At 36.6% G+C, this 25,619-nt stretch overlaps 1 protein-coding gene across 6 annotated transcripts in view; it reads left to right on the top strand.

The window, feature by feature from the left end:
- NIPBL (NIPBL cohesin loading factor) overlaps window positions 1-25,619 on the top strand; it is a 157,964-nt gene that overhangs the window by 62,807 nt on the left and 69,538 nt on the right. For 4 of the 6 annotated variants that reach the window (XM_030236653.2, XM_030236657.2, XM_030236652.2 and 1 more), the window contains 5 exons: window positions 8,490-8,589; window positions 10,172-10,323; window positions 11,365-11,525; window positions 14,414-14,507; window positions 24,216-24,848. In XM_030236653.2, coding sequence (XP_030092513.1) covers window positions 8,490-8,589; window positions 10,172-10,323; window positions 11,365-11,525; window positions 14,414-14,507; window positions 24,216-24,848 — 1,140 coding nt within the window. The remainder of the gene's footprint in view (window positions 1-8,489; window positions 8,590-10,171; window positions 10,324-11,364; window positions 11,526-14,413; window positions 14,508-24,215; window positions 24,849-25,619) is intronic. The other 2 variants (XM_050986877.1, XM_030236655.2) reach the window with 1 other exon arrangement.

Here is a 25,619-nt window from a genome sequence, read left to right as displayed (position 1 = left end):
TAAAAAGAGCACTCCATACTTTAACCACAAAATTTAAACTTTGTCTGTATAGTTGTCTTGGTTTAGGGCAAATTTGGGAGAAAAACTCTAAAGGGGTTCCTTTAGAAAGCAGATTTAAGCAGCCCCTCTTCTAACTGGTTCAGGAAAAGATTTCTTTGGAGAAGAGTGGAAAAAAACCTGTATATTTAACAGGTAAAGTATTCATTAGCATAAAAAATTAATATTAAACAATAAAATTTCTTGCCACTTTGAAGAAACGACAAACTCAGAAAGTCCCCTTGGTGGTCTGTAGCTTGGCTTGCTTTGTTTTTTATTAGTCTTTCAGGCACTGGAATGCAATGTCTTAGGTCCCGGTGGGACACAGGTGTGAGCTCCCATTGCTCTTTTGGGTTGTTAGTCTAGAGTAGGCTTGAACAGTTCTAAGAAAAAGAAAAACACAGTCTAGGGAGCTTATATGCCTTAGCTAGATAAAAACTAACTAAAAGCAAAGGAGAGCTCTGTACTGCTGTCTGTTTGTGTTGCAGATAACATAGTCTAGGAGAGGAGGATGCAGGGGAGCAAGTGCAGTTTCTGATAACAAATTTGTGCTTCTTTTCTCTCCTCTTTTGCTCTCAGAATCAGTCTTAAAGGTGCAAAACTTATTTCTGGGCCAAACATGAATGGGGATACAAGCATTATAAAGTCACCCTAGGACATTATACTCCTTATCTCTATATTGTTAGCTTACCACTAAAACTAACATATATTCTAACTTTATAAACACATACATTATACATACATATACACACACGCGCGCGCGCGCGCATATATATATATATATTTATTATGTAGCTATAGCTAGACAATGGCAGTAATGTTTTGTAAACAGTGATATTTACTTATGGTTCTTACTCAATAATCAGATCTCCCTGAGGTACACATTGTGTTGTTTCATCTTTCTGAATTATCTACTATGTGTAAGTTGGTTTTTGAGCAAAGATAATTCTATGTTTGGGTTTGTTTGTACTTGAGGCAGAATTGAGCTTAATTGTCTTTTCTAACAAACTTCTGACGTGCATCATTGGGACTTAGTTTCTGTCTGCTGTATGCAGGGGCTCAGATTGGGCAGAGCCTGCTCAGTTGGTGGAACTTCAGGTATTAACTGATTAGGTGGCCTTTGCTAGATGCTTCTTTTAATTTTTGAAAGATCTTTCACTCAGTGTTTTAAAGGTGGTTTTTAACAGTCTATTGTACTTTTTATTTTGCTTGCAGCTGGTGCTTGGTAGGGGGTATGGTATACTCACTTAATGCCATGTTTAGGTGTCTAGGTGTTGATAAGGCTGTTTTTGAAATGAGTCCTGTTGTCTGATTTAATTTTCTTAGGTGTACTATGCCTTTTAAAAGATTTGTTTCTTAAGATTTAGAATGGTGTTACAGACTGTGGCATGAGGCACAGGGTAGGTGTCCAGCCATCCTGTGGTGGCTTTTATTAATGTGATCACATAGGGCTTACCTTGGCATGTCTGGGACAGTGTGATGTAGTTAATTTGCCAGGCCTACCCATACTTATATTTGGACTACTGCCTACTGTATTATAGAGGTTTTAACTGCTTGCTTTATTTGATTGCCGCACACATCTTATAGTCATGAATAACTTGAAAAATACTGTTTGTGTTTAAATTTACTCCTTGGTCTTGTGCTTATTTATAAGTAGCATCTTTTCTTGAGGAATTGAGGCATCATGAGCCTATTTAGCTAGGAGCAACTCTCTCTTGTGTTGCTTTAAGTCTATTTTTGACACTTATTTTTGCAGCCTGATTGTTTTGGTGCTCCTTATTAGCTTTTCTCTTGGGGACATGGGCATTTGCGTGACAGACTTTTATAAGTAGTTTTTCTCTATTTTAGTAGAATGTATTTCTACTCTTTAGTAGCCTAGTTTTCTTTTGTGCTGTAAATTGGCTTTTTTTTTTTCTAGCTATCCCCACAGAGCATTGGCTACTATCTCTGAAGTTGGCTATTTCTCTCTTTTAGCAGTGTCTAGGGCTAGTTGAATGGCTAGTTGAGTTTAGTGAGTTGACTTGATCTACCTTTTCCTTTAGTAGATTTTGTGACTTGTGTTGAGTTCTATACAGCTGCTTTTAAATTTTGTTCATCCCTACAATGTGACAAAAACTATTAGTAAAGAGAGTGTAAACGTGTTTCTTCTGCTGGCAGTTGGTTGTATGGTGGAGCTTCTTTAGCCCATGTCATTTCTTGTTTCTCTTCATTAGTGAGCTCAAGTTTTCACTTTTAGGCCACTTTGTAGTTATCTCTAAAATCCCAGAGTGACTGAGATTTCTAATATGGCTGTGCTGTATGATTAGAGCACTATACTTGTTCTGTGTGGCATTGGTAGCATGGTGAATAGGGGTAACTTCTGTTTTGAACATCTGCCTTAGCACTGGTAGTCGGGGAGCCAGGAGTTGTGCTTCAGTGCCAATTACTTTTGAGGCGGTTTGGACTCTTCTGTAGGCTGCTAAAATTTTTTGCTGTTTTGGAGTGTAGTTAGGCCCTCTGTGGCTTCAACTTTAAAATCTTAGTGGTTGACTTTCAATCTCACTAGGCACTTTCTTCTAAAGGCTCTAGGGCAGACCATGGCTTCCAGCTGTAGAGTAGAGCGCATTCTTTATATTTGGTCTTGTCTAGACTGGGCTAATAATTCTTGATCAGGGTGAAGGCTTGTTGCTGTTTAGGGCTCCACTGGAATGCCCTGAGTTCTTCTTGCAGGTGACTAGGTGGAGAGGGCTTACAGTGTGGTTGTACTTAGGAATATTCATTCTCTAAAAAATTATGGCCCCTAAGAAAGCTTGTGTTTCTTTTCTGTTGGTTGGTGAAGACATCACAGTGATCTTGTTGATGACATCGGTGGGAATTTGATGCAGTCTATCTTTTTACTTTACTCACAGGAACTGGATCTCTTGAGCAGGTCCCTTAACTGCGTTTTTTTTTGACAATGAAACTGGCTTTTAGAAGAATTTGAATGACTTTTTCTCCTTTTTTAAACATTTCTGCGGCTCTGCTCTCCTACACAATGATGTCATCAATATATTGCGGATGTTCTGGAGCTTTACCTTTCCCTAGTGTAGCTTGGATTAGTCCATGGCAGATGGTAGGACTGTGCTTTCACCCCTAGGGCAGTCGGTTCTAGGTGTACTGCATTCCCTTTTATGTGAAGATAAACTGAGGCCTGCATTCTGTTCTTAAAGGAATGGAGAAAATAGCCTTAGCAATGTCAATAGCAATACCACTTCACTGCCTTGGGCTCCAGGTTTTATTGGAGGTTTAAGATGTATGGCATAGTAGTAGTTAATAGTGGAGTCACTTAGTTTAAGGAAGGATAGTCCACAGTCAGTCTCCATTCTCCTTTAGATTTTCTTATAGGTCAAACGGGCTGTTGAAGGGTGAGTGGGTTTTTGCTGATCACTCTTCGGCTCTTTAGCTTACAGATTATGTTATGGATGGGAATCACATAGTTGTTCTGTACTGCTGGCGGTGCACTGTCGAAGTGGCAGTTGGTACTCATTGCTCTTCCCCCTTCAGAAGTCTTATTGTAGATGGGTTTTCCGACAGTTTAGGCAAGGTGTTCAGTTGTTTGATGCTCTCTGTCTTTATAGCTGCTATCTTAAACGTCCACCTGAGTCCCCTTGGGTTTTTGAAATACTCACTTTGGAGGAAATCTTTGTCTAAAATGCATGGGGCTTTTGGGCTAGTCACAGTAGGGTATTTTTTCCACTGATTTCTAGTCAGGCTTACATTAGCTTCTACTCAAGTAAAATCTTGTGATGCCCCTGTCACGCTAGCAACAGAGATAGATTTTGCTCCCGTATGTCTCGATGGGATTAATGGGCAGTGTGCGCTAGTGTCAACAAAGGCTTCATATTATTATGGTTTTCCTGTGCTAGGCCGATGAATTTGGACAGTCTAAAAAATACGGTTTTCCCTAGTCTCTAGCCAGAGGGGCCTGGCTAGAGGCAGGGCCCCTCTAAGCTTGGTTATCCTTTTTTCCTAGAGTGTATGTCTTGGAGGTTTTTAAGGGGATTAGACACATCATTATCATCATACCTGGTGGTTTGGCTGCAAGCTACTGGAGCTGCTTCTTTTTTGGTGGAACTTCTCTGAGACTTGCTGTCTTTTAATTTAAGCACCCATTGTGCCAGAGCAGTTGTAGATTTTCCATTCTATCTTCTCATGTTTTCTCCACAATCACACAGGAAAAACCACAGCTCAGCTTGTGGGGTGTACCTTCTCTCCCTATCTGGAGGATATCTGTGTTTGATACTAGAGCTTCTCTTCTGTATTGCTGAGATTTGGAGAAAGCCCTCATTCATTTCTTCTCTAATCTCTTCTCTGAGTTTCTTGTGATTCTCAAGATCTTATCTTCCAATTTCTGCAGACATGTTTTCACAGCTGTGATTCTTGCGTGTGGGACCATACACAGCATCTGCATGTGCTTGGAACTTTTTGGCCATATGAAGCATGGTCTCCTCCCTGTCGTCCCACTTCATTATTGCTAAAGCAGGAGCATATTTTTGTAGCCTAAGTTGTATAAGTTTTGTTATCATCATGAATGTACATAGTACCAAGTCTGGATTTACAGTGTTTAGGTCATATGAGAAGACCATTTTTGTCACTGCCATTTCTCTCAGGTGTTGAATCTCTTGTTCTCTAGTCTTTCACTGGGTTTGCCACATGTGGAGATTGTCGTTATGCAGATATCTTTGTGTCATGCTTCCCAGGAGCTGTGCCCAGAGGCTGTGAGGATTAGCCCCCATCATCATTCCTTGGTCAATGATGGGATCATGTGACAGGGATCCCAAATGCATCGCTTCAGTGCCATCAAAAATTGTAGCCTTGCCTGCAGCATCCCAAAGGCAGACTGACCAACTAATTATGGATTCATCAGGTCTTCAGGTGTAATCTTTTCTTAGGTTTTGAAGCTTCTTCAGGGAAAGGGACTAAATAGTGGCTTCTGATCTTGTGTCAGTAGCTTTGACTCCAACTTCAGGTGTTGAGGATCCTTCCCTCAGATCATCATCATCGATCACTGCCTGATCGGTTTTGCTTGGGTGCTTCTTTCCCACCGCAATTAAGTGGCTTAGGCTCACTGTCTGGTTTAGATGTGGGCTTAGGCTCACTGTCTGGTTTATCTACAACCTGAGTAGCTGGTGTGTTGGCTGCAGCCTGAGTGACTGGGGTAGCTGCTGATTCATCTCCCTGCCCTCCTGCCTCTGTCTGCTGCCCTGAAGAATCTAGTAGCATGCGATAAGCATAGGCCAGGACCCAGCTTACTGCAATGATCTTTTTTCCTTCAAGTCATAATGCCAGTTCTTTTTCAGATATTCCCCCACCTCGTCTGGGTTCTGAATTTGTTCACGTGAAAATTCTTAGGCTGGAGGATCAGAAAATCCCTTCAGGATTGGACCCATTCTCTCCTATTTTCTACACCACTCAGAATTTTCTACACCTGGATCTGCTTCTGGGTTAGGGGTCTCATTAACTCCTCTGGACATCTCAGCCCTCATTCTAGAGGAGCTGTAGACTGCATAGAGGAAGCTTACTAGATTAAATACCAAGAAGGTGGTGCTTTTAATATTCAAGAGAAACTGAACATTATGAAAAAGTGAGTTAAGAGATTCAAAGGAGAAGAAGGAAAGGGAAGTCAGAAAAGCCTCATCCCCTGCTCTTCTTCTAAGAAACTGGGTGTAATTACCAATGAGCTCCCAAAACTTGGTACTGAAGCTAGAATGCAGGGTTGGACCATTAACCATATGGGTAGGACCATAAACCATACTTATCTTAATAGACTCTAGTACCTCAGTAAATTCCCTATAAATCATTATCACCAAGCACAGCAGGTGTTCTAATCCGTGCCCCTCTACTGTAAAAACTATGTGGGACGGTACTGGAGCTATTTACGGATAAGAAAATAAGCAGAAAGGTATTAAAACTTTAAAAAGCCTGTGGACCAGAAGCATGTAAAGGCTTCCACCCACAGAGATATCACGAATTCAAGCAACATAGCTACTGATTGCTTTATCCCAATACAGTGTAAGTACAATTAAAATGCAGTCAGGACAGGCTTTTTCCACTTTCTTGAGCCTTACTTTGGGCACCAAAAAATGTATTTGTCCTGGTTTAGGGCGAATTTGGGAGAAAACCTCAAGGGGTTCCTTTAGAAAACAGATTTAAGTGGCCCCTCTTCTAACTGGTTTGGGAAGAGATTTGTTTGGAGAAGAGTGAAAAAATCCTGTTTATTTAACAGGTAAAGTATTCACTAGTGTGAAAAATGAACAATATTAAACAATAAAACCTCTCGCTGCTCTGGAGAGATGACAAACTCAGAAAGTTCCCTTCGTGGGCTGTAGCTCAGCTGACTCAGTCTCTTATCAGTCCCTGAGGTGCTGGAATGCAGTGTCCTAGGCCCCGGTGGGCCACAGGTGTGAGCTCCTGGTGCCATTCTGGGTGTTCAGTCTAGAGCAGGTTCAAACAGTTCCAAGAAAAAGAAAAGCCACAGTCCAGGTACTTCTCTCCATCAACTAGCTAAAAACTGACTATAAGCAAAGGAGAGCTCTGTCCAGCTGTCTGTCCGTGCTGCAGACAATGCACTCCAGGAGAAGGATGCAGGGAAGCAAGTGCGGTTTCTGATAACAAACTCTGCGCTTCTTCTCTCCCTACCTTTGCTCTCAGAACCAGTCTTAAAGGTGCAAAACTTATTTCTGGGCTAAACAGATGAATGGGGATACAAGCATCATGAAGTCACCCCAAGACACTAATTCATGCTGATATCTTTATATTATGTCAGCTCTCTGTACAGGAATGTTGCTTGTTGGGCTGAAATATTGTACCTAGCTGTGTTGAGAATGGCAGTGAGAGGTGAGGGGGCAGTGGGCATGCTGGCTGCTCCTTCCAGCATAAAAAATCCCTGGGATTTGATGTTCACTTGCCTCTACGTGAGGCAACCAGCATTCATTTAAATAAGTTTTGTAGGAGTTGAGGAGTATCCGTCTGTTACTGCAGACACTGAAATGTACTCTGTGGTACATTTGAGGTATTGAAATACCTAACTTTTTTTAACACAACACAGGACTTTAACTCCTGTTCAGGCCCAGTATTAGTGTGCTATAGTATTAGTACATGGAATGCAGAATTTGCCACCTACTGGGAGGTAGTAATGGCTTAATTCCTGCAGGATTATTACTGTCTCTGCTGGAGAAAGTAGAGGAGAAAAGAGAGTGACAGGGAAGGTTTCTGAAACTAGTTTTGCTTGTGTGATTATTGCAATAACTGAAATTGGTGATAGCAACTGTAGGATTAACAAAAATCTTCAAACAGTTTCATATTGGGGACTTTTGTCTAACTGTCTAAAATACTTGTACTATTAATGAGCTCTACCTAAGGCTATAGATCACTTGCTACAGTTTCCCATGACACTGTTGTTTGTGAGTTCCGACCCCTTTTTAGCTGTAAGATACTAAATTCTGTCACTAAAATAACTGAAAATTCAGTTTCATTTCTGTGTTTATTTCTCACTTTGTTATGTAGTTTTTAGGATATTCTTTATTCCTACATTGGAAAGAGAAAAAAAAAAAAAGATTCCTTTAAATTCCCTTTATAATGATGTGAGTCAGAATAAAATGGAATATTTCAGTTGGAAGGGACCTACCATGATCATCTAACCCAGCCATCTGACAACTTCAGGGCTGACTGAAAGTTAGTCAAATTAAGAGCATTGTCCAAATGCCTCTTAAATTAGTTTCAAGAACATTGATATATGTAGCTTGCCAGCTGGTTCAGCACCTGAACTTCCAACACATGACTATGGTTATCTACTAGCTGTAGGAGTCACGGTTAGGATATTGGTTCTGCTTTGCAACTGAAATATTTCAGCACCTGCTTTGATAACGTGCCCTCTAAGCTTAATGGAGATGGAATAGAAAGCTTTTGTCTCTGGGTAGAAAGAGACCACTAAATATTATTGGAGCAGTGAGATTATCTTGCAGCATTAAACCTAGAGTGTCTGATTGCTGTACTTGCTCCAACAACTGAAGATAAGCTTTCTGTGTTCTTCTAACTTGTGAATCTGTGAAATCTTTTGCTTATTGGCATGACAAGTATTGTACACACCAGCCTGGGGTGCAGAATATATGTCCTGGTTTAAAATGTTTCTCTTTACTAGTAGATTTTGACTTAAGTTCAAAGGAAGAGATAAAGAAACTACTGTTTATTTTGGAGCTGAATTAACACAACTTTAGAGAGCACTTTTTTCTGTCATGATGTAAATGGACATCATACATGGATTCAGTAATTTCTAATTTTTTAACAGTTGTGGGTAGATGATCCTAATGTCAACAAATTTTATAATGTCATTAAAGTTCATAATCTCATTGTATGTTATAAATTCTGGAATGCGATACTTCATTGATTGAAAAGGAAATGTGTGTAAAGTAATGCTTCTATCTTCTTTTTAATAGGGATGATGATGTCACAGTTTAATATTTCTCAGAATTCCATGCGTGGTAGTCCTGCATCTTCAAATTATCAACAAACCACTATCTCACATAGCCCTTCCAGGTAATCCTTTCTTTTAAGTGGGATGGGAAGGGAGTGAACTACAAGTTCCTACATTGACAGCCAATTCTTGTTGCAAATATGTAAGTGAATGATGGTCAGTGTCATGACAAATTTGGCATTTGTCTGATAGCAGGGTAAGTTTCTTCATATGCAAAGAAACGTTTTTCTTTCAGTGAGCTAATCCCTGTATTCTATGGATTTATGATGAATTCTCCTCTCTCTCGCTCCATCCCATTATTTGGCCCAAGTTTCTTTCCTGCCTAAGGAGTCCCTCTGCCTCCTGTTACCCTCTGGTTGTCTTCTGCCCATGTCAGAGGGGGAGACTTACAGTAAGAGGATAGGACAGAATAGGCTGGTAGGTTCCAGCTTGTCCCAGTAGCAGAATGGAAGGAAAGAAGGTTAGTAAAAGCATAGAGTACTACCGTAACAGTTATACAAAAGGCTTCTTGCAGAAAGATAGGCCCAGTAGTTTAGCCAATCTTCCAGCAGAATCCTCGTCAGATTTCTGTGTTTTTAAGTTTTTGAGTGTTTGCAAGTAGCATTTACCTATAATTTAGGCTTTTATTAATATATTAAAATACTCTGGAGAAGAGGAGAGAGTTCTGCTTGTAGTTTCAACCCAGGTACTGGACTTTAACAGGTCCCATCTTCAGTTATTAGATATCATTATTAAAATAAACTGATTTCAGATGTCACTTCAAGTTACTGTAACTGGCAAATGAAATGTTCTGTATCTTCACTACAACCAACACACTTTTAAATTTTTATATCTAAAAGGAATATCTAAAAAGGTTGTCTGAGTTGTGAATATTGCGATGAATAGTACAAAGTTCTCTTGAAATCCTTGCAAAATCCCTATATTAAGTACTTTGCTGTTTCTTTCGGTGGAAGCTGAAGTTCCTGTTTAGAACTTGGGGTTGGGATAGCTTGTAATGTACTTTCTGATATATTTATTTGGTTATTTTAATTTTGAGAAACTCATATAAGAATGTAAGTAATAATGTGCATGTATTATTGTCTCAATGTTATTTTTATGGCTACTTATTTGTGTAACGAGTCTAAGATAAAGCCAGTGAAAGAGAAAGTTGTGTTCAGTGGACTTGGGTCAGGTTGTACCTAACTGTCTATAACATTCCTTTATCTTGACAGTTTTGTTCTGGTTAGATGGAGTTATTTGGAGCCTTACTGAAAAGTAAAGAAAGAGTAAATGGCTCCTTGTTAATCCTAGTGACCAAGTTGATTAAAATTTTAGCTGTCAGTTTCATTCAAACTTCTGAGATTAACTTTAGGAAATTGCAGATCTAATTTCCATACATATTTGTGTCATTGTTTCCCTTCCCTAGATGGAGGTCTTATGAATGCTTTTATTATCTTCTGACTCTTCAGTAACATGTGCAGTTAGGAAAGTATAGATAGCTTAAAATGCTGCTTTTGAAGGAAGTTTTCGATTGTGTTGGAGGCTTTTTTTATCTTAAAGAAATTTTCGTCTTCGGAAGGTATAATTTCCAAAAGAAATAATGAATTTGTCTATATTTGCTATTCCATATTTTAAAAATTTTTTGCAATTTTTTTTTCTTTTTAGCCGGTTTGTGCCACCACAGACAAGCTCTGGTAACAGATTTTTGGCACAACAGAACAGTCCAGTGCCTAGTCCATATGCTCCTCAAAGCCCTGCAGGATACATGCCATATTCACATCCTCCAAGTTATACAGCTCATCCTCAAATGCAGCAAGGTAAGTCTGATGTTTATTTTATTCTCCTATTTTATGTCAACTTTACTTTCATGTGCACATTTCATGGGTTTCTAATTTCTTTGAAGGAGTCACATGCTTAATGCAAATCTTTGAGGCAGGTATATTTAAGCTTTAATTTTTTGGCTGGAAAAAGTGGAGTATCTACTTTGTTTTAAAAAAATTAAACTGGAGAAGAAAAAGTAAAACATTCATGTTGCAGTGCTCCCCTATTTGTGTCCAGTTTGCACTGTTGCCCTGTATATGTGACAGTGAAAATAATCTGAACAACCCAAAAGTTGTATTTGTTAGCTGTGAGCATCACTTATATGTACTAGGGAAAACCTCATTTCTGCTGATGAAAAGTTAAGTTTTCTTAACTTAATATTAACTAAAGTTAACTTTAGAGATTCTTTAACCTTACTGGCCCTTTTTAGTGCCAGATTAATTCTAAGTTGGCTAGAATTATGCTCAAGGTATACAGTAACTGGCAAAGATGACCTTCAGAATAAATGGATTTTTGTTCTTCTCTTGTCTTGAAAACTATCCTGAACACATTATCAGTAGTAAGGTATCTAGGGCATTATTTTTGTTGTGTATTTTTTTTTTGTGGTAAGTAGAATTGTACTGTATTCTTTTAAATAATGTTTTCATAAAGTTTAACATTGTTCTTAGAATATATATACAGCTGTTTTATATGTAATGTTACATGTCTCACGAATACCTTGAAAGTTACTTAGGTAGTGAGTTCAAGTTATATAGAAGTAAACAAAGTTTTCTGTAAACAGTAAGGAAGATACTGACTGTAATTAGAATAGATATGGAGAGAAATTTGGCTAATTTGTACATGGAATTAATATTTTAAATTCTTTTGAAAAATCTTAGATAGTGTGTTTTTAATCAAGGTATTTGTAGCAAGTTGGATTCTTGTCCAGATTCCAGACCTCTTGCATCCAGTGTTTTAATATCCACCATTAGGGTGTTTTCTCTGAATCTCTTCAAGTTCATTACTGTATCTATATAGTTAATTTTTTTGTATTCCAGCTTCTGTATCCAGTCCCATTGTCACAGCTGGGATGAGGAATCTCCATGAAAATAAAGTTTCAAGTCAGTTGTCTGGAAATTCAGCTAATCATCATGCTGATAGTTCTAGACATGGCTCAAATGAAGACTACCTACAGATGGTGCACAGACTCAGTAGTGATGTATGTTACCTAATAAATTTATTATGATAAAGCAGATATTTACTATGATAAAGCAAGTATGCGTTTAACTGCCTTAGAAGTCAGATATTTTATGATGCTGTTGAGGAATAAAACCACTGAACATAGATTTCAATTTCAGACATGTAGATTCATTTGAAAATTGACAGACTATGAAAACATAATACATCTTCATTGGCTGGTCTAATTGGAGAAATGCTAGAAATAGAAAGTAGTAAATGTTGTAAACTTGCATTTTTATCTGTTTGTGCACTTTCTTAATGGTGCATATGTGTTACCTGTGTTTTGTTTGTAATTATAACTTTTAAAGTTTGATTTTAGAAGCTATGATGTAGAAAACAATTTGAAGAATATTGATTCAAGTTTTGCATCTCTGTATGAATAATAATTATAATGTTGCAGCCTTTTCTACTTTGAAGAAGACCTTTATGAATGAGTATTTGAAGAATTATAAAACTCAAGAACTTAAATTATTTTCATTCATTTTAGGATTTTGTTGCTTTAAAACAAAATGCTTACATAAATGTTTTGCTTCATATACAAAACATAAAGCATAATTGCTTTAATACATCATGTTTCTCTGAAATACAAAATCAGAAGTATTGCCTTAATGTATCTGTAATGTGTCACTACATAGTCACTCAATTTAAGGATGATTTTTGGTAAACTTGAGAGCATTCCTAGAATATAATTCATCATTTGGTGAAGCTTTAAGCTAAGGAAGTGTAAATGCACGTTTCTGAAAATTTGTCAGATGTAGTAGGAATGACATCTCTACCCAAAATGTTGTATACCTAGTTAGTTTAGTTAATTTAGTAGAAATTGTCTTTGCCTGTGTCTTCAACAATCACAGTTAAAGATCTTATTCTGACTTAATAAAACATACCTGATAAGAAGTTATTAAGCTTATTTTTCAATATGGGGTGTTTCTGAGATTTATTGTAAGTCAAAGAAAAGTCAGTTTGGGAAAAAAATATCAGTTCCATAATTTCAGTGCAGTAGCTAAGTTGGTAACTCAGTAGGGTATCAGTTCAGTTTCACTTAAAATAGCATTATATATTTTTGATATAGAACTCACTTTATTATGGTGGTCTGAATATTAAACTCCTTTGCCCACAAGAATTTCCTCAGAAGGCAACAACTCTTTTTGCAAGCACTGTTGCAAAAAATAATTGTAATTAACACTACAGTCTAAGTTCAGATTTATTGTGCTGTGAATTAAAAAAAGTCTAATATAGTTGTGTGGTAAATGCCCATAGGTAGTAAAACTGATGAAATCTGATTTCTTATGAATTTGAATTCTTGGAGTTGAAATCACCTTAAGTCCATAAACTTCAAACTCTTTCCTTTTTAGCAGTGTCATCTACCCCTTCAGAAGGCACAGCCTAGTCTGTGGCTACACGCATAGAATTTGGCTGTTTGGCCATTGTCAGAGTGTGATTGTCCGTCTATGCAGGCTGCTATCTCCTTGAAATACCAATTTTGCTTTCTATCTCAGTACTGAATGCTGATTTCTTTCATGCAGACAAGTAAAAACATAATTACAATTAAACCTTTTAACATTCTGTTAATTGGGTTAATATTGGTCAAAAGTTTAAAAAGTATTTATCACACAGATAATTCAGATTAAAAAAAATAAAGGAAAGAAATGGCTATGTGAAAAAATTGACTGAATACAGATATTTCAAGAAGAGCTACATTAGAAAGTTAACTGCTAAAACAACCAATTTAATTAGGAAACATGAAATAACTGTAGAACTTCTTTGGAGGCTTCATTCATTTGTATCACTGTACCTTTTGAAAGAATGACATTTTTAGAATTTGTTTGTAATTATAGAAATTTTCTCTTCATAGGTAGAGAATTTGCTAGCTTTTCCTTACCCCAAACTTTCTCATACATGCTGTATAAAAACAGTAGTTGAAGTGGGAAATAACCATTCTGTAGTTAGGACACTGCATGAATGAGTAGTTGTGACCAGCAGAGGGCTCCACAAAAGCATGGAAAAACCCATGTAAAACTGTGAATGGAGATTGCAATAGTGGGTTTCACATTTTGTATAAGGATAAGGTGGGGGTAAAAAATACACATTTACAGAGCTAAAAATAGGACATGGACATAATTACATTGCAATTAGGATTGTATTATGAAAAAGTTTGTTAGAAATTATTAATTGCTTTGGAGCAGGTTGCGTAAGTGCTTCATTTTGCCATTGAGTTGTTTCCTGTTTACCTCTTACAAGCTAAAATCACACTAGTTAGTTAGTTAGTTAGTTAGGTTTACATGAGACTGACCCAACTGCTGTAATGGGACTGGTAGAGATCTGGTTCAGTCCTGGCTTCCCTTTGCCGAGGATACAGATACAAAGTGTTACTTTGTTGAACTATAAGAACAAGACAGCGTTCTAGATAGTCTTTTAAGATTAGAATTCATCTTTTACAGGTAGATTATGTAAAAAACAGAGTTTTAAAAATCTGCATTTCATACTTATTTCTTTCAAGTGGTATTGTATATAGGTCATGCATGTGCTCTACAGCCCTTTACTATGACTACTTGCAACAAAAAATTCTAAATGGAATCCTAGTCTAAACCCAAAAGTGCTTGTCTAGCTAGAAAACATACACAAAGATTTTGGGGTTTTTTGCGTGCCTGTTCTGGTTATAGATTCCTCTTAAGTCTGACTGGAGCATTGTTTATGTTATAGTCTAATAGCAGTCTAAATTACAAAGATTTTAATGGAAGTGACTTTTTCTAGTATTTCTTGTGTGCTTTTTTGTCCAATCCATTTTATCAATTTATGTACTAATTTCAGTTTTTATTTTAACAGATGTTTATGTTCATATGTTAACTTTTTAAATCATTCTTACTTTAGGATGGCGATCCTTCAATAAGGAATGCTGCGTCTTTTTCCTTGAGGTCACCGCAGTCAGTCTGCTCTCCAGCTGGAAGTGATGGAGCCCTTAAAGGTAGTCTAGCAATCATATATATGTCAATTTTTCCCAGTTTTAAAGAACAGGGAATTTAAAGAACAGGGAAATTAAAGAATTTAAAGAATTTAGTTTTTCCTCCTGAGTTTTGTATTTAACTAGTACTACAGACTATGGCATTATGTTTTGGATGCAAAATTATTTGAGCCCTGATCTAGAAGAAATTTCTGATGGTCTGACAATTAACCAATCATCCTTCAAAATAAAGCTCAAATTTATGGAGGACAGAAGGATTTAAAATCCTTTCCAATCTGAGAATTAAATTCTTTACAAGAATTCAGTTGCTCTACATAAGAAAAGTTTTAAAGGCAGCATTACGAGTATTGAACCCTTAACCAGCTCAAAAGTGTTTTAATATGCAGCACTTGTCTTAATTACAATAATGAAATATTAAAAATATGAAAATAAATTATGTCAATACACATAGCATAAATGAAGCCTGAAAACCTTAGCTGTGAGACATATAGGGTGAACTGTCTGTCAGTTGAGAGGAAACAGAAGAAAAGAATTCTTTTATACTAAAATCCACTTGGCAAGGTAGGGCTTGGGACATATTCTTGTTAATTTTCTTTTTCGGTGATTGTACATTTACAGGGCAATAATTGAAAACTGAAACAAAAAATGCTTTCTTCTCTATAACAAAATAATAAATCTTACTGGGTGATCAGTTTAGGCAGAGAAGAGAACAGAAGATGGTTGAGATTACAGGAAAGGTGAAGGCATTATGCAACCTGGATAAAAGACATGTTTCTCAGGGGAGGATCTCAGGACAGCCTTTCCATGCCTATAAGGAGATTATCAGAAAGATCTGAGTCAGTCTATTCATCGCTATGGAAGAAGGATGAAATACAATGCACTTAAATTTAAATAGGAAGTTCTAACTAGATCTAAGGAAAAACTTTTTCACTCTCAGGACAGTCAAGCAGTGGAAAAGGATGCCCATAGAATCTGTGAGTTTTCTGTCCTTGGGGGTTTACAGTCAGGCTGGATAAAACCTGACATAATATGTCCCTGCCTTACCCTGCTTTGAGCATGAGGATGAACTAAACATCTCCTGGGGTCCCTTCCTAACTGAATTATCCCATGGTTCTGGTGGCAAGTGAGAAGTATGTGCATAGGATGCCAGGAGCTTCAGTATTTCAGGATATCTTGTTCTAAAGGACTTCCCATAAGACTTGTGTAAATGTGATTATTTTTCACTCTTTGTCAAGTTCATAGGTTTAACAAGGTTGTGGATCTAAGGTAGCCCACTCGTATATGTGATTACCACTCAGTCAGACAATATTTTAATTTTTTTTTTTTTTTGGTTAAAGTTGCTGCTGTTTGAATTGGCTGTCTCAGAACCCAGTTTTGAAGGGATAGCTTTTCAGACTATTTCTGAAAACAGACTGATTGTATAGTTCAGATTGAAATGTTTCAGCACTAGCATTAAAGTGCAAGAAGATCTTTCTGATTTATCGCTATGTTTACTTTTCCATTTGATAAATTTCACAACTGAAATACTGCTGCTAATGTTGTTGACATTTTGCCCTCATTAAGACATTAATGAACCCTGATTGAGAGAACCAGTTCTTGATGCTCCATCTAGTATTTTAGAAATGTATGGAAGAGTTCTAAATAATTTCATTGTTATTAAAAACATGAGATCCCCTACAGGGATTTTTGGCCTATGATTTGTAGTGAAAGTTGGGGTGAATACAACAAGTGTTTATGCTGAGCTTTTTGTTGATCTCTTATTAGTCCCTGAAAGTTTGATTAGCAGGTCACAAACCTTCATAAAGAAAAATGTGCAAAATACTTATCATTTGTCTGGAAGGACAAAAAGAATGGGAAAAGGTGTAACTAATCATAATCAGAGGGAGATTTCAGGAAGGTTGTTATAATGCCGGAGCTTTCATAGAGATTTGAGGCATTTACCAAAGATTACAATACTTCTGGAGAAATGGAGACCATGATTGCACAGTCTTGAATTACCTTCACACTAAATGTAGCATTTGAGGTTTGAGGCATTTACTAAAGGTTACAAGACTTCTGGAGAAATGGAGACCATGATTGCAGAGTCTTGAATTACCTTCACACTGAATGTAGCTCTCCTGTGACAGAATCTAAATGAGAGAGAAGTTTTGTTTGCATCAGAGGCAAATATTTGAGAGATGGCAGGACTTGCTTTTGTGTTTTGAGTGGTTATTAATTTAATCAGTGGAGTAAAATTTCACTGTCTTTGTTCACTATTGCTTCACTAAAGGTACAAGAGCAGCTGAAGTTTAATCCCAAAATTTTTTTGGTTTTAGCTATGGAAACATCATAATGCCTCTCTTTTCAAGCGGTCATCTGTTGCCAATGGATGACCTTTTGAGAGCTCATTCTGTGAATACAGTATGGAGTATCATGGAATGTTTTCCTCTTGTTGACCTCATGAAATATCCCCTGGATTCCATTACTGAAGATTGATTACTCGTCAAAATATTTTATCCATTTGTTCTACTTTCCTACTGCTATGCAACTTCACATTTTATTTTAATTACTAATTTTTTTTTTTGAGGGAACCTCTAAAGAGTTGGATAAAGGAAAGGCTTCCATAATGTTTTTAGTCCACTGCTTTACGAAGAGGTGTGTTCATATAATTTACAGTCCTGTTTCCATACAGTTGGCTAAATACTAGGAAAACATCTGTAACAACTAGCAACAACTCTTACAAAATTATGTAATTTTGCACTCTTTCAAAAATATGTTGTATTCCTTCCAGAAATCGCTAATAAATATTTGATTATTTTCTGTATAATTTGGAAAGATCACATCTGTTTTCTTAGGGCTTCACGGAATTTCTCCAGTCAGATTGCACTACTCTTGGTCTCTGAATATATAATAGATAAGAAGAATTAGGAATCTTTTCAAATCTATAGTGTAGACTTCAGTACTCTCTCTTCAGTGCTATTCATGAAGAAAAAATGATGTCTTCCTTCTCTCCTTCAAAAGAATGTCAGAAGAACTTTATTCAAGGACTTTTTTCTGATAGCACCAAAATAAACATTCATTCCTGTTTCTTCTTTCAAGTCTAAATTTTTTTATGCAGGGAGGCTCTGAATACGTCCATTCTCAGGTAGAACAGCCAAAACTTGAGTTTTTCATGAGGCATTTCAAACTCTGGATAGAGTGGTGGGACTCTTCTCTGAAAACTATTGGAAGAGGATATGAAAAGTGAATACAATCTGTCCCTAAAAACTTCTCAAATATATGTTCTTTATCTGTCTTATATGCTATCCCTTTAAGTTTGAATTTTGAATTAACTTATGCTCTTTGAAAATAAGTGTCATTGTTGTCTGCTAATCAAAATAAGTAGCATTTTCTTTATATCAAATGGAAAATTTTGTAAGCTTTCCAGAAGAAGATTCTAGGATTTTAGAAAAAGCTGCTGGAAAGGACTTGAGGTCTTGCCATCTTTTTACACTCAGCTTGGCAGAGCTGTAGCAGTATTTCTCTCAGTAACTTCCATATATTGTAAAATGTTAGCGACAGAGTTTTCTTGGCTTTGCCACAGAAGTTATTCAAATTCTTAGTGTTAGAAAGCTCCTAATGCTTAACCTGAATAATTTTTGTCGCAGTTTGTCATGATGCTTCCTGACTTCTTTCCAATGGGCAAAGAAAAGCAGACCACATCCTTTTTTTATCAGACATTTACATATCAAAGGACATTATCATGTCTTTCACTAATCTAATCTACAAACTGAACAGCACAGTTTCTAATACCTTTACGTAAGTCATAATTTCTGAGCTTCCAATTGTCTTTGATGTTTTTAACTGACTTTTAATTGATCTGCATATGTCTTGATGTTCTGCTGTCCTAAGTCATAGATACATCTCTATTTGAAGATTTAGGATGAGTTGTCAGGAAAGTACTGAAGACTACTTTGTGTGATACTACTATTGTATATGCGAGTATAGCTGCTCTTTGCTGATAACTTGGATTTGTACCACCAGTTGTTTTAAGCATTCTACTGTCCTTCTATAGAGCTTGTCTATCTTCCTCTTACGGTTTGCAATTCACAGATAAATAAGAAGGTTGTGCTTCTTGTCACTGAATTTGTTTTGTTTCAGAAAGTTACTCAAATTAGTCAAGAAAACTTTTGATTCTATTTTTAAAAGCAGGGGTTGCCCTCTTAAAGACTTAAATTCAAAAGCAGTAATGATATTAATGAGATTAATAAAACAGTCTCTAATTCTTTTACGCGAGAAGATATTAATGACAAATATTTTAAACTATTATTTTTATGACAGTGATCTGGAAAGCTGCACTTGTTCACATATACTCACTTCATTTTTATTAAGAAAAAATTAATTTGTGTGAACATAGCTTCAGAGCAAGGTTTACAATAATCAACATATTTTTGTCTAGATTATAGTGGATTAACACTCTTCAGCTTGTTAGTGAAATTATTATGAGAAGCTATGTAGAAAGCCATGCTAGAGTCCAGATATGGCACTTAACTCTCTTCAAGATTTGATGATACTTATTCTTAACAAATTCCTTTTGGAATACCATTTTTTCATTATCGCAGGTCTTGCAGAAGAATTGTTCTAGTGTGTACTTGAATCATACTGACTGTGTGTTATACTCTGGGTAGGCCTTTACCATCCTTTTGAAGGGACTGTTCTTCTCTTTTTGAGTCTACTGGAGGCACAGATTCTCAAAGTGATTATTATTAAGTTTTGAGACTCTTTAGCCAGAGTTCCAGGATGAATTTGTCTGATCCCATTTTTATGAAAACTCTCATTTTATGTGAAGGTGGTAAGTAAGATCAGTAAGTAAGGAAGGAAAAAAAAGAAAAAAAAAAAAAGAGACACACTTCATTTGCACATTTTAACTGCAGTCTCTTGAAATCTGTTGGCAAGAGTGTGTTCTTTAGGTTTAGGTTTGTAATCACAAAGTTCCTAGCTTTTCCAACAGACAAATGTCATTGTGACAATGTGAATGCTCTGGTTCTCTTCTCCAACTTCTGCCATTAGGAACTTGTTTACAGTGTAATTACTCGTATGTGAAATCTTAATAATTCACATGCAGCACATACACCTTTCTTAAAGCCTCTCTATTCAAAGTCTTTTCCAGTAAAATGTCTGGAATGTTGTGTCCGGGTTTATACTCCAATTTGGTACCTATTTAAATCATGTTCCTGGAGTGTGAAAGATCACTTTCCTATGGATTTAAAAAAGCACTTGAGCATTCTTGAAGTTTCTTTCCAGTGTGCTGTGAACCAAGTATTAAACATTAGTCTTCATTTGTTCTCTAGAAGTTTTTCCAGCTTTCATCCTTAGAGAATGATACAAAACAGAGGGTGGAGGATGGTTGAAAGACTTTTGTCAACATCTGAGAACCTTTGCCTCCAAGGGTGTTAAAGGAATATGAAGATACTGTTTCACATGACCCTTTGGAACTTAGATTATTGTACAAGTGGAAAGATAATAATTTTTTTAATGCTGAAAAATATGTGAGTTCTAACTTCCTGTTAACCTTAGTAAATACTTTTAAACCATCACAACAGAGAGTGTGATCAGTGGTGTGACTTTTCTGCATCATCTTTGAAAGGCAAGTGATGTGAAGAGGCTTAGAGATGATCAGAGGAGGTATCATGAAGACTTAAAGAAGTTGTATTATGGTGTGATTAGAAGAACAGACAAAAACATAGGATTGAGATGTCAGTGATATGTGCAGTCTCCTGGACAGAAGCTTCTTTGTTTGCTATCCAAGCTAGTGATATACAGTGAGCAAGCAGAGCCACAGAAAGTAAACCAGAAGTGGATTCAAAACTTTACATTTTAAAGAAGGCTAAGTCTCTGTCAATGCAATTAAATTCTTTTTATAGTTGATTGCATTATGTAGGATTTGATAAGATACAGTTCAAGAATCACAGAAAAAAAGGTTTGCAAATTGCTACAGCAGTAAATAAAACTTCTTCCATACTTACTGCTCTCTACCACTAGGAACCAACAGAAGGGCTAAGAAATGTAGAGAACCAGCCCTAGGATTATCATGGGTGGTCAGAATGACTGCTGCTGAAAGACTAGAGAAGTATTGTTGATGGTTGTGTTTGTTCTCTGTAGAGACCTCATTTCCTATGATGGTACCACTTCTCAGCTATGTTTAGTGTTATCTGGTTGACTATCGATATTTGCTGTTTAGTAACAATGCAGTGACCTTCCTGAATCAGGGGAGAACCTTTTAACTTGGCTACTATATAAAGAGAGCATGCACAAAGTTACTTGAATTATACTATCTATAGAAAATCAACTACAGAAAATCAGATTTTTTTTTCTCCTGAATTACTGTCCAGCCCTAGATTTAGACTTAAAAGTTGTCTAAATATTTCTCTGTTCTAAAGTAAGAAATTTGGTTATTTCCTAAAGATAGTTTCTGAAGATTTGAATATTATTTAATCCATTGACAGCATTTTGTAGAACAGACCTTCTCAATCTTGGAATCTCAGTTCGTTCAGCAAACTCATTGTAACTGTCTCTGTATTCTTTAAGTTTTGGGTTTTTTTTTTTTCCCTCTTATGTAAGTCTTGGTAAAGATTCTTATTCTCAAACATATAATGGCCCAAGACTTCTCCCATAGGAAATACTCCAGACTGACTCCACCATTAATAGACAAAACTCTCTCTGCATAATGGATATTGTTTTCATAGAATTATTGAGGTTGAAAAAATGTCCAAGATCATCTGTTCAGACCTTCAGAGAAAAACCATCCTGTCAATTTAACCCTAACACCACTTCCCATGTCCAGTCATTTCTTGAACACCTCCAGAAATGGCGACTGCCCACCTCCCTGGGCAGCCCATTCCAATGCCTACCCATCCTTGCAGTGAAGAAATTCTTCCTGAGGTCCAACCTGAACCTCCTCTAGTGCAGTTTGACGCTGTTTCTTCCAGTTGCCTGGAAGAATCGACTAATCCCCACCTGGCCGCAACATCCTTTCAGGTGGTTGTAGAGAGTGATAAGGTCTTCCTGAACCTCCTTTTCTCCAGGATAAAGACCCCCAGCTCCCTCAGCCATTCCTTGCTGGACTTGTGCTCCAGCTCTCTTCCCCCTCTCTGGTCTTGCTGCAGCACCTCAGTCTTTCTTGTAGTGAGGGGTCCAGAACTAAGCAAAGCATTCAAGATGTGTCTTCACCAGTCCTGAGTACAGGGGAGCAGTCACTGCCCTGGTCTGCTGGCTGCAGTATTGCTGATACAGGCCAGGTGCCTTTGACCTTCTTGGCCACCTGGGTACTCTGCTGCTTTTCTCTGAAGTCTCTGAATGTGCTGTGTGTCCATTGTGTGATATCTGTTCAAAACTGCTAAGGTTTGTGGTATGGTGAAACTGTTCAAGAATGCTTCATATTTTTCAGGTTTTTTTCACCTCCATACATAGGCATTGTAGCTTCTGAGCCTCCATGTTGTCAGAGGCTTAGCCGTTATATTAAACATCTCAGAAATATGTGAAGTTATTGCTGGAACATGTTATTTTAAAATGCAGCTTATAGGCCTTAAAATCAAAATGTTTCAAGAATTTCCTTTAGGAGGAAGACATTTTCAAATATTTATTCGTAGTGCTGCCTAGGAGAGGCAAAACTTTACTTTTGTTTCTTCATTTACTGGATTCTAAGACTGTTCAATGGAATGCAGTGAAATCCTTCTGGCCTCCTGAAGTCTATTCAAAGATTAAAAGAACCACTTTATCTGTTGCTGCAGTCTTACTTTTCAACATGAGAAATGCCAAATAATACCAAATCAGATATTGTCATATTTATCTAGAAAGTTAAGACAAGGGAAAATAAAGTCTGTCCCCTGTGTTTAGATGTGTAACTGAAAAATAGTAAGTGTTCCATTGTTGCAACTTTAAAATTATTCATATAAGAGAAAAATCAAGATTAGATGTCTGTAATATCTTTTTGAAAAGTTCTGAGTTGCCTCTACTATTTGTAGAAATATCCTGCAGCTTCCTGAGTGGTAGTCGTTACCATAAAAGAAATTAGTAGCTAAGGATTCCTACTACACATTGCATTTAATATTTCAAATTACCCAAAGAAATGGTAGTTGTGGGGAGGAGCATAACAAGAATAGGAATCTGTTGAAAAGCAAGGAAGAAATCTTCTTAGGGTGTAGTGAGAACTTTGATACTGGTGGTTGAGTGTGGTATCTGATTTGAGGAAGGGAAGTAGAGTAGTAGAGCTGTTTTGAAAATTGGGATGAGTCAAAACAGGGCTTCCCAACTTTGTGGATGTTATTGACAGAATATGGATTTGTTGTTGAGGGCCAAGAAGGATTAAGATAAGCCCTTAAAATAAACCATGAGGTACCCTGCTCACTGCATACGGAAGTTGTGCTATTTCACGGAATGGTCAGGGAGACAAAAGTATAGCAGTCTGTGCAAAGAGGCCATCAGTGAAAGCACACTTTTCATGTAAATTGAAGTTTCGACAGAGATAACCATTCTGTTTTTTCATCTGCTGTTTGGTACATCAGTTAATGATTTTTAACACTTCCAAAGATATTGGGTAGAAATTTAAGCTGCGGAATAAAGCTGCTTTCTTGTTTAGTGGTGTTTCTTGAATGAAGCACTCAGGACCTATATTCCACTTAACCTTTGCTTGTTGTTAGAAGTGCTGACCTATGATGACGTGACCAGAATGACTAATGATAATATCAGTCACTGCTTTCTGAAAATCAGTACTCCGTAATGGATGAATGAAATCTGAATGGTTGCTTTAAGAAGAGGAGTCTGTGTGTGTGTTCCCCACCTTGCACAGTATTCCTTTCTAAGACAGAACTATAGCTCAAAATTATCGTTGGGACTGGTTGAAAAGCTTCTCTGTTTTTCAGACTTTTTTCCTAGGCTAACAGTTAACAGGAAGCTGATTCGTTAGAGGAATTAGAACTTCAAATGTAATCAACTGGAGAAATTATTTAATTACAAGTGTCCTCTTTAAAATTTCTGTAGATATCCTCAGATTCTGTAAAGAGTGCATATAGAAGCAAAAATTCATACATTAAGCAAAAAAGATGGGGAGATAAGGCAGGGATGTTAGAAAGATGTCTTTAGATAATTAGTGTTTCCTAGATAGTAATGAGTGGGGGAGATTGGAGTAAATTTACCTAAAATAAAATTAAAGAAAAATAAAGAAAATTTTAAAAAATTAAAATAACTGTCAGAATCCAAGTTAAGGAGGTTGTGTATGTTTTGTTTTTGTTTTTTTTTTTTTTTTTAAATAAAATGTGTGGCTGAAATGGCTAGTGCCTATATACTGATCATTAAATCTTCATCACTGGACCTTGATAAGAATCTTTTTGATCTTTCCTTTTTTCTGCCATCAACTTGCTTTTGTTGATCATTTTCTAATAGCTGATATGCTGAACCTTAGTACTATTTTTATTTATTCTTTTTTGGTGGTGGGGTTTTTTTTATTCCGTCTTCTCTGCAATGATCCCTTCTCTACTTGCAGTGGATAGCTAAAATTCCTAGGAAATACACTGCAACTATCTGGATTTCATCTTGATCTAGCAATTATGTGCTTCGTACCAATCTTATTTAGACCTTTTGTGAGCACAGTTATTTGTAGAGATACACATTAAAAGTATGCAGGTTATATTTAGTATGTTTTTATATAAACATGAAACAACATAACTGTTCAGTTTTTCTGAATTATTATTCTAGGATCAAGACAACCTTTAATCCAACAATCTCAGCCTCCACCTTATTCATCACCTAGAGATGTTCCCCCAGACATATTGTTAGATTCTCCAGAAAGAAAGCAAAAGAAACAAAAGAAAATGAAGTTAGGCAAGGATGAAAAAGACCAGACTGAAAAAGCTGCAATGTATGATATCATTAGCTCTCCTTCCAAGGACTCCACTAAGCTTACATTAAGACTGTCTCGTGTAAGATCTTCGGATATGGACCAGCAGGATGATATGCTTTCTGGTTTGGAAAACAGCAGTGTGTCAGAGGGTGATATTCCTTTTAATGTGCAGTACCCAGGACAGACTTCTAAAACACCCGTTACTCCACAGGATGTTAACCGCCCACTAAACGCTGCTCAGTGTTTGCCGCAGCATGAACAGACAGCTTTCCTTCAGGCACAACAAGTGCCTGTTTTACAACAGAACACTTCAGTTGCTGCAAAACAACCTCAAACTCCTGTGGTACAGACACAGCAACAGGTTTCGCAACAAGGAGCTATAACGTCATATGATGAAGTAGAATTGGATGCATTGGCTGAAATTGAGCGGATAGAACGTGAATCAGCTATTGAAAGGGAGCGATTTTCAAAAGAAGTGCAAGATAAAGGTAAAAGGATTGTGTGTGTGTATATACACTATATATTATATATAAATATATATATATGCATATAAACCCCATATATATATATATATAAAAAACTTCTTGTCATTGTCACATAGTTCAATTCTGTTTACGCAGCGTAGGTTCTTCTACAACATTCATCTCCATTCCCTTCCAACAACGAACTGTAATCTTTCATATATGCATACTTTGAATATCTGATATTCTTTATTTGGAGTCTTAATGGGTGGAAAGTGAAATTCTTATGTTTCTAAATTCTTTTCAAATACTCTTACTTTTAACCACGAGACTGAATGAAGTACAGTTAATGTTGTTTACAGTTTCTAAAATCCCAGCAGTACCATAAATCCAAATTATAGTAAGTTCTGACAGCTGTATTATTAATCCATGTTGCTTAATTTAAGAAAATGCAGGAAAATTGTTTTATCCCATTTCTATTCATATCCCTGTTTGGATTTAATGTGAAGGAGCTGTTAGACTAAAATCACATCTATTCTGTTCTTTTGAAGGTAGTGTAATGATTGGGTAATATATGCAATTATATTGTTAATAATGTTTGTTCAACTAGATATTATTTATTATGTAGGCATTAGAAGCTTTAGAGAACTGCTATATATCTCTGTGGTCTGTAGCACAAAACCAGGTGGGCCTCTGAAATGTTTTATCTTCACTTTGGTAGGTGCACCTGGTGTCTTAATGGATTTTATTGAATCTATCAATTTTTTCAATTTTTTTTTTTTAATTCTCTTTCTTTTT

Source organism: Serinus canaria, chromosome Z (genome assembly GCF_022539315.1).
Source record: "Serinus canaria isolate serCan28SL12 chromosome Z, serCan2020, whole genome shotgun sequence".
Classification (NCBI taxonomy): domain Eukaryota; kingdom Metazoa; phylum Chordata; class Aves; order Passeriformes; family Fringillidae; genus Serinus; species Serinus canaria.
Note: the sequence above shows the minus strand (reverse complement) of the source record. Positions and strands in the feature narration are given on the sequence as shown.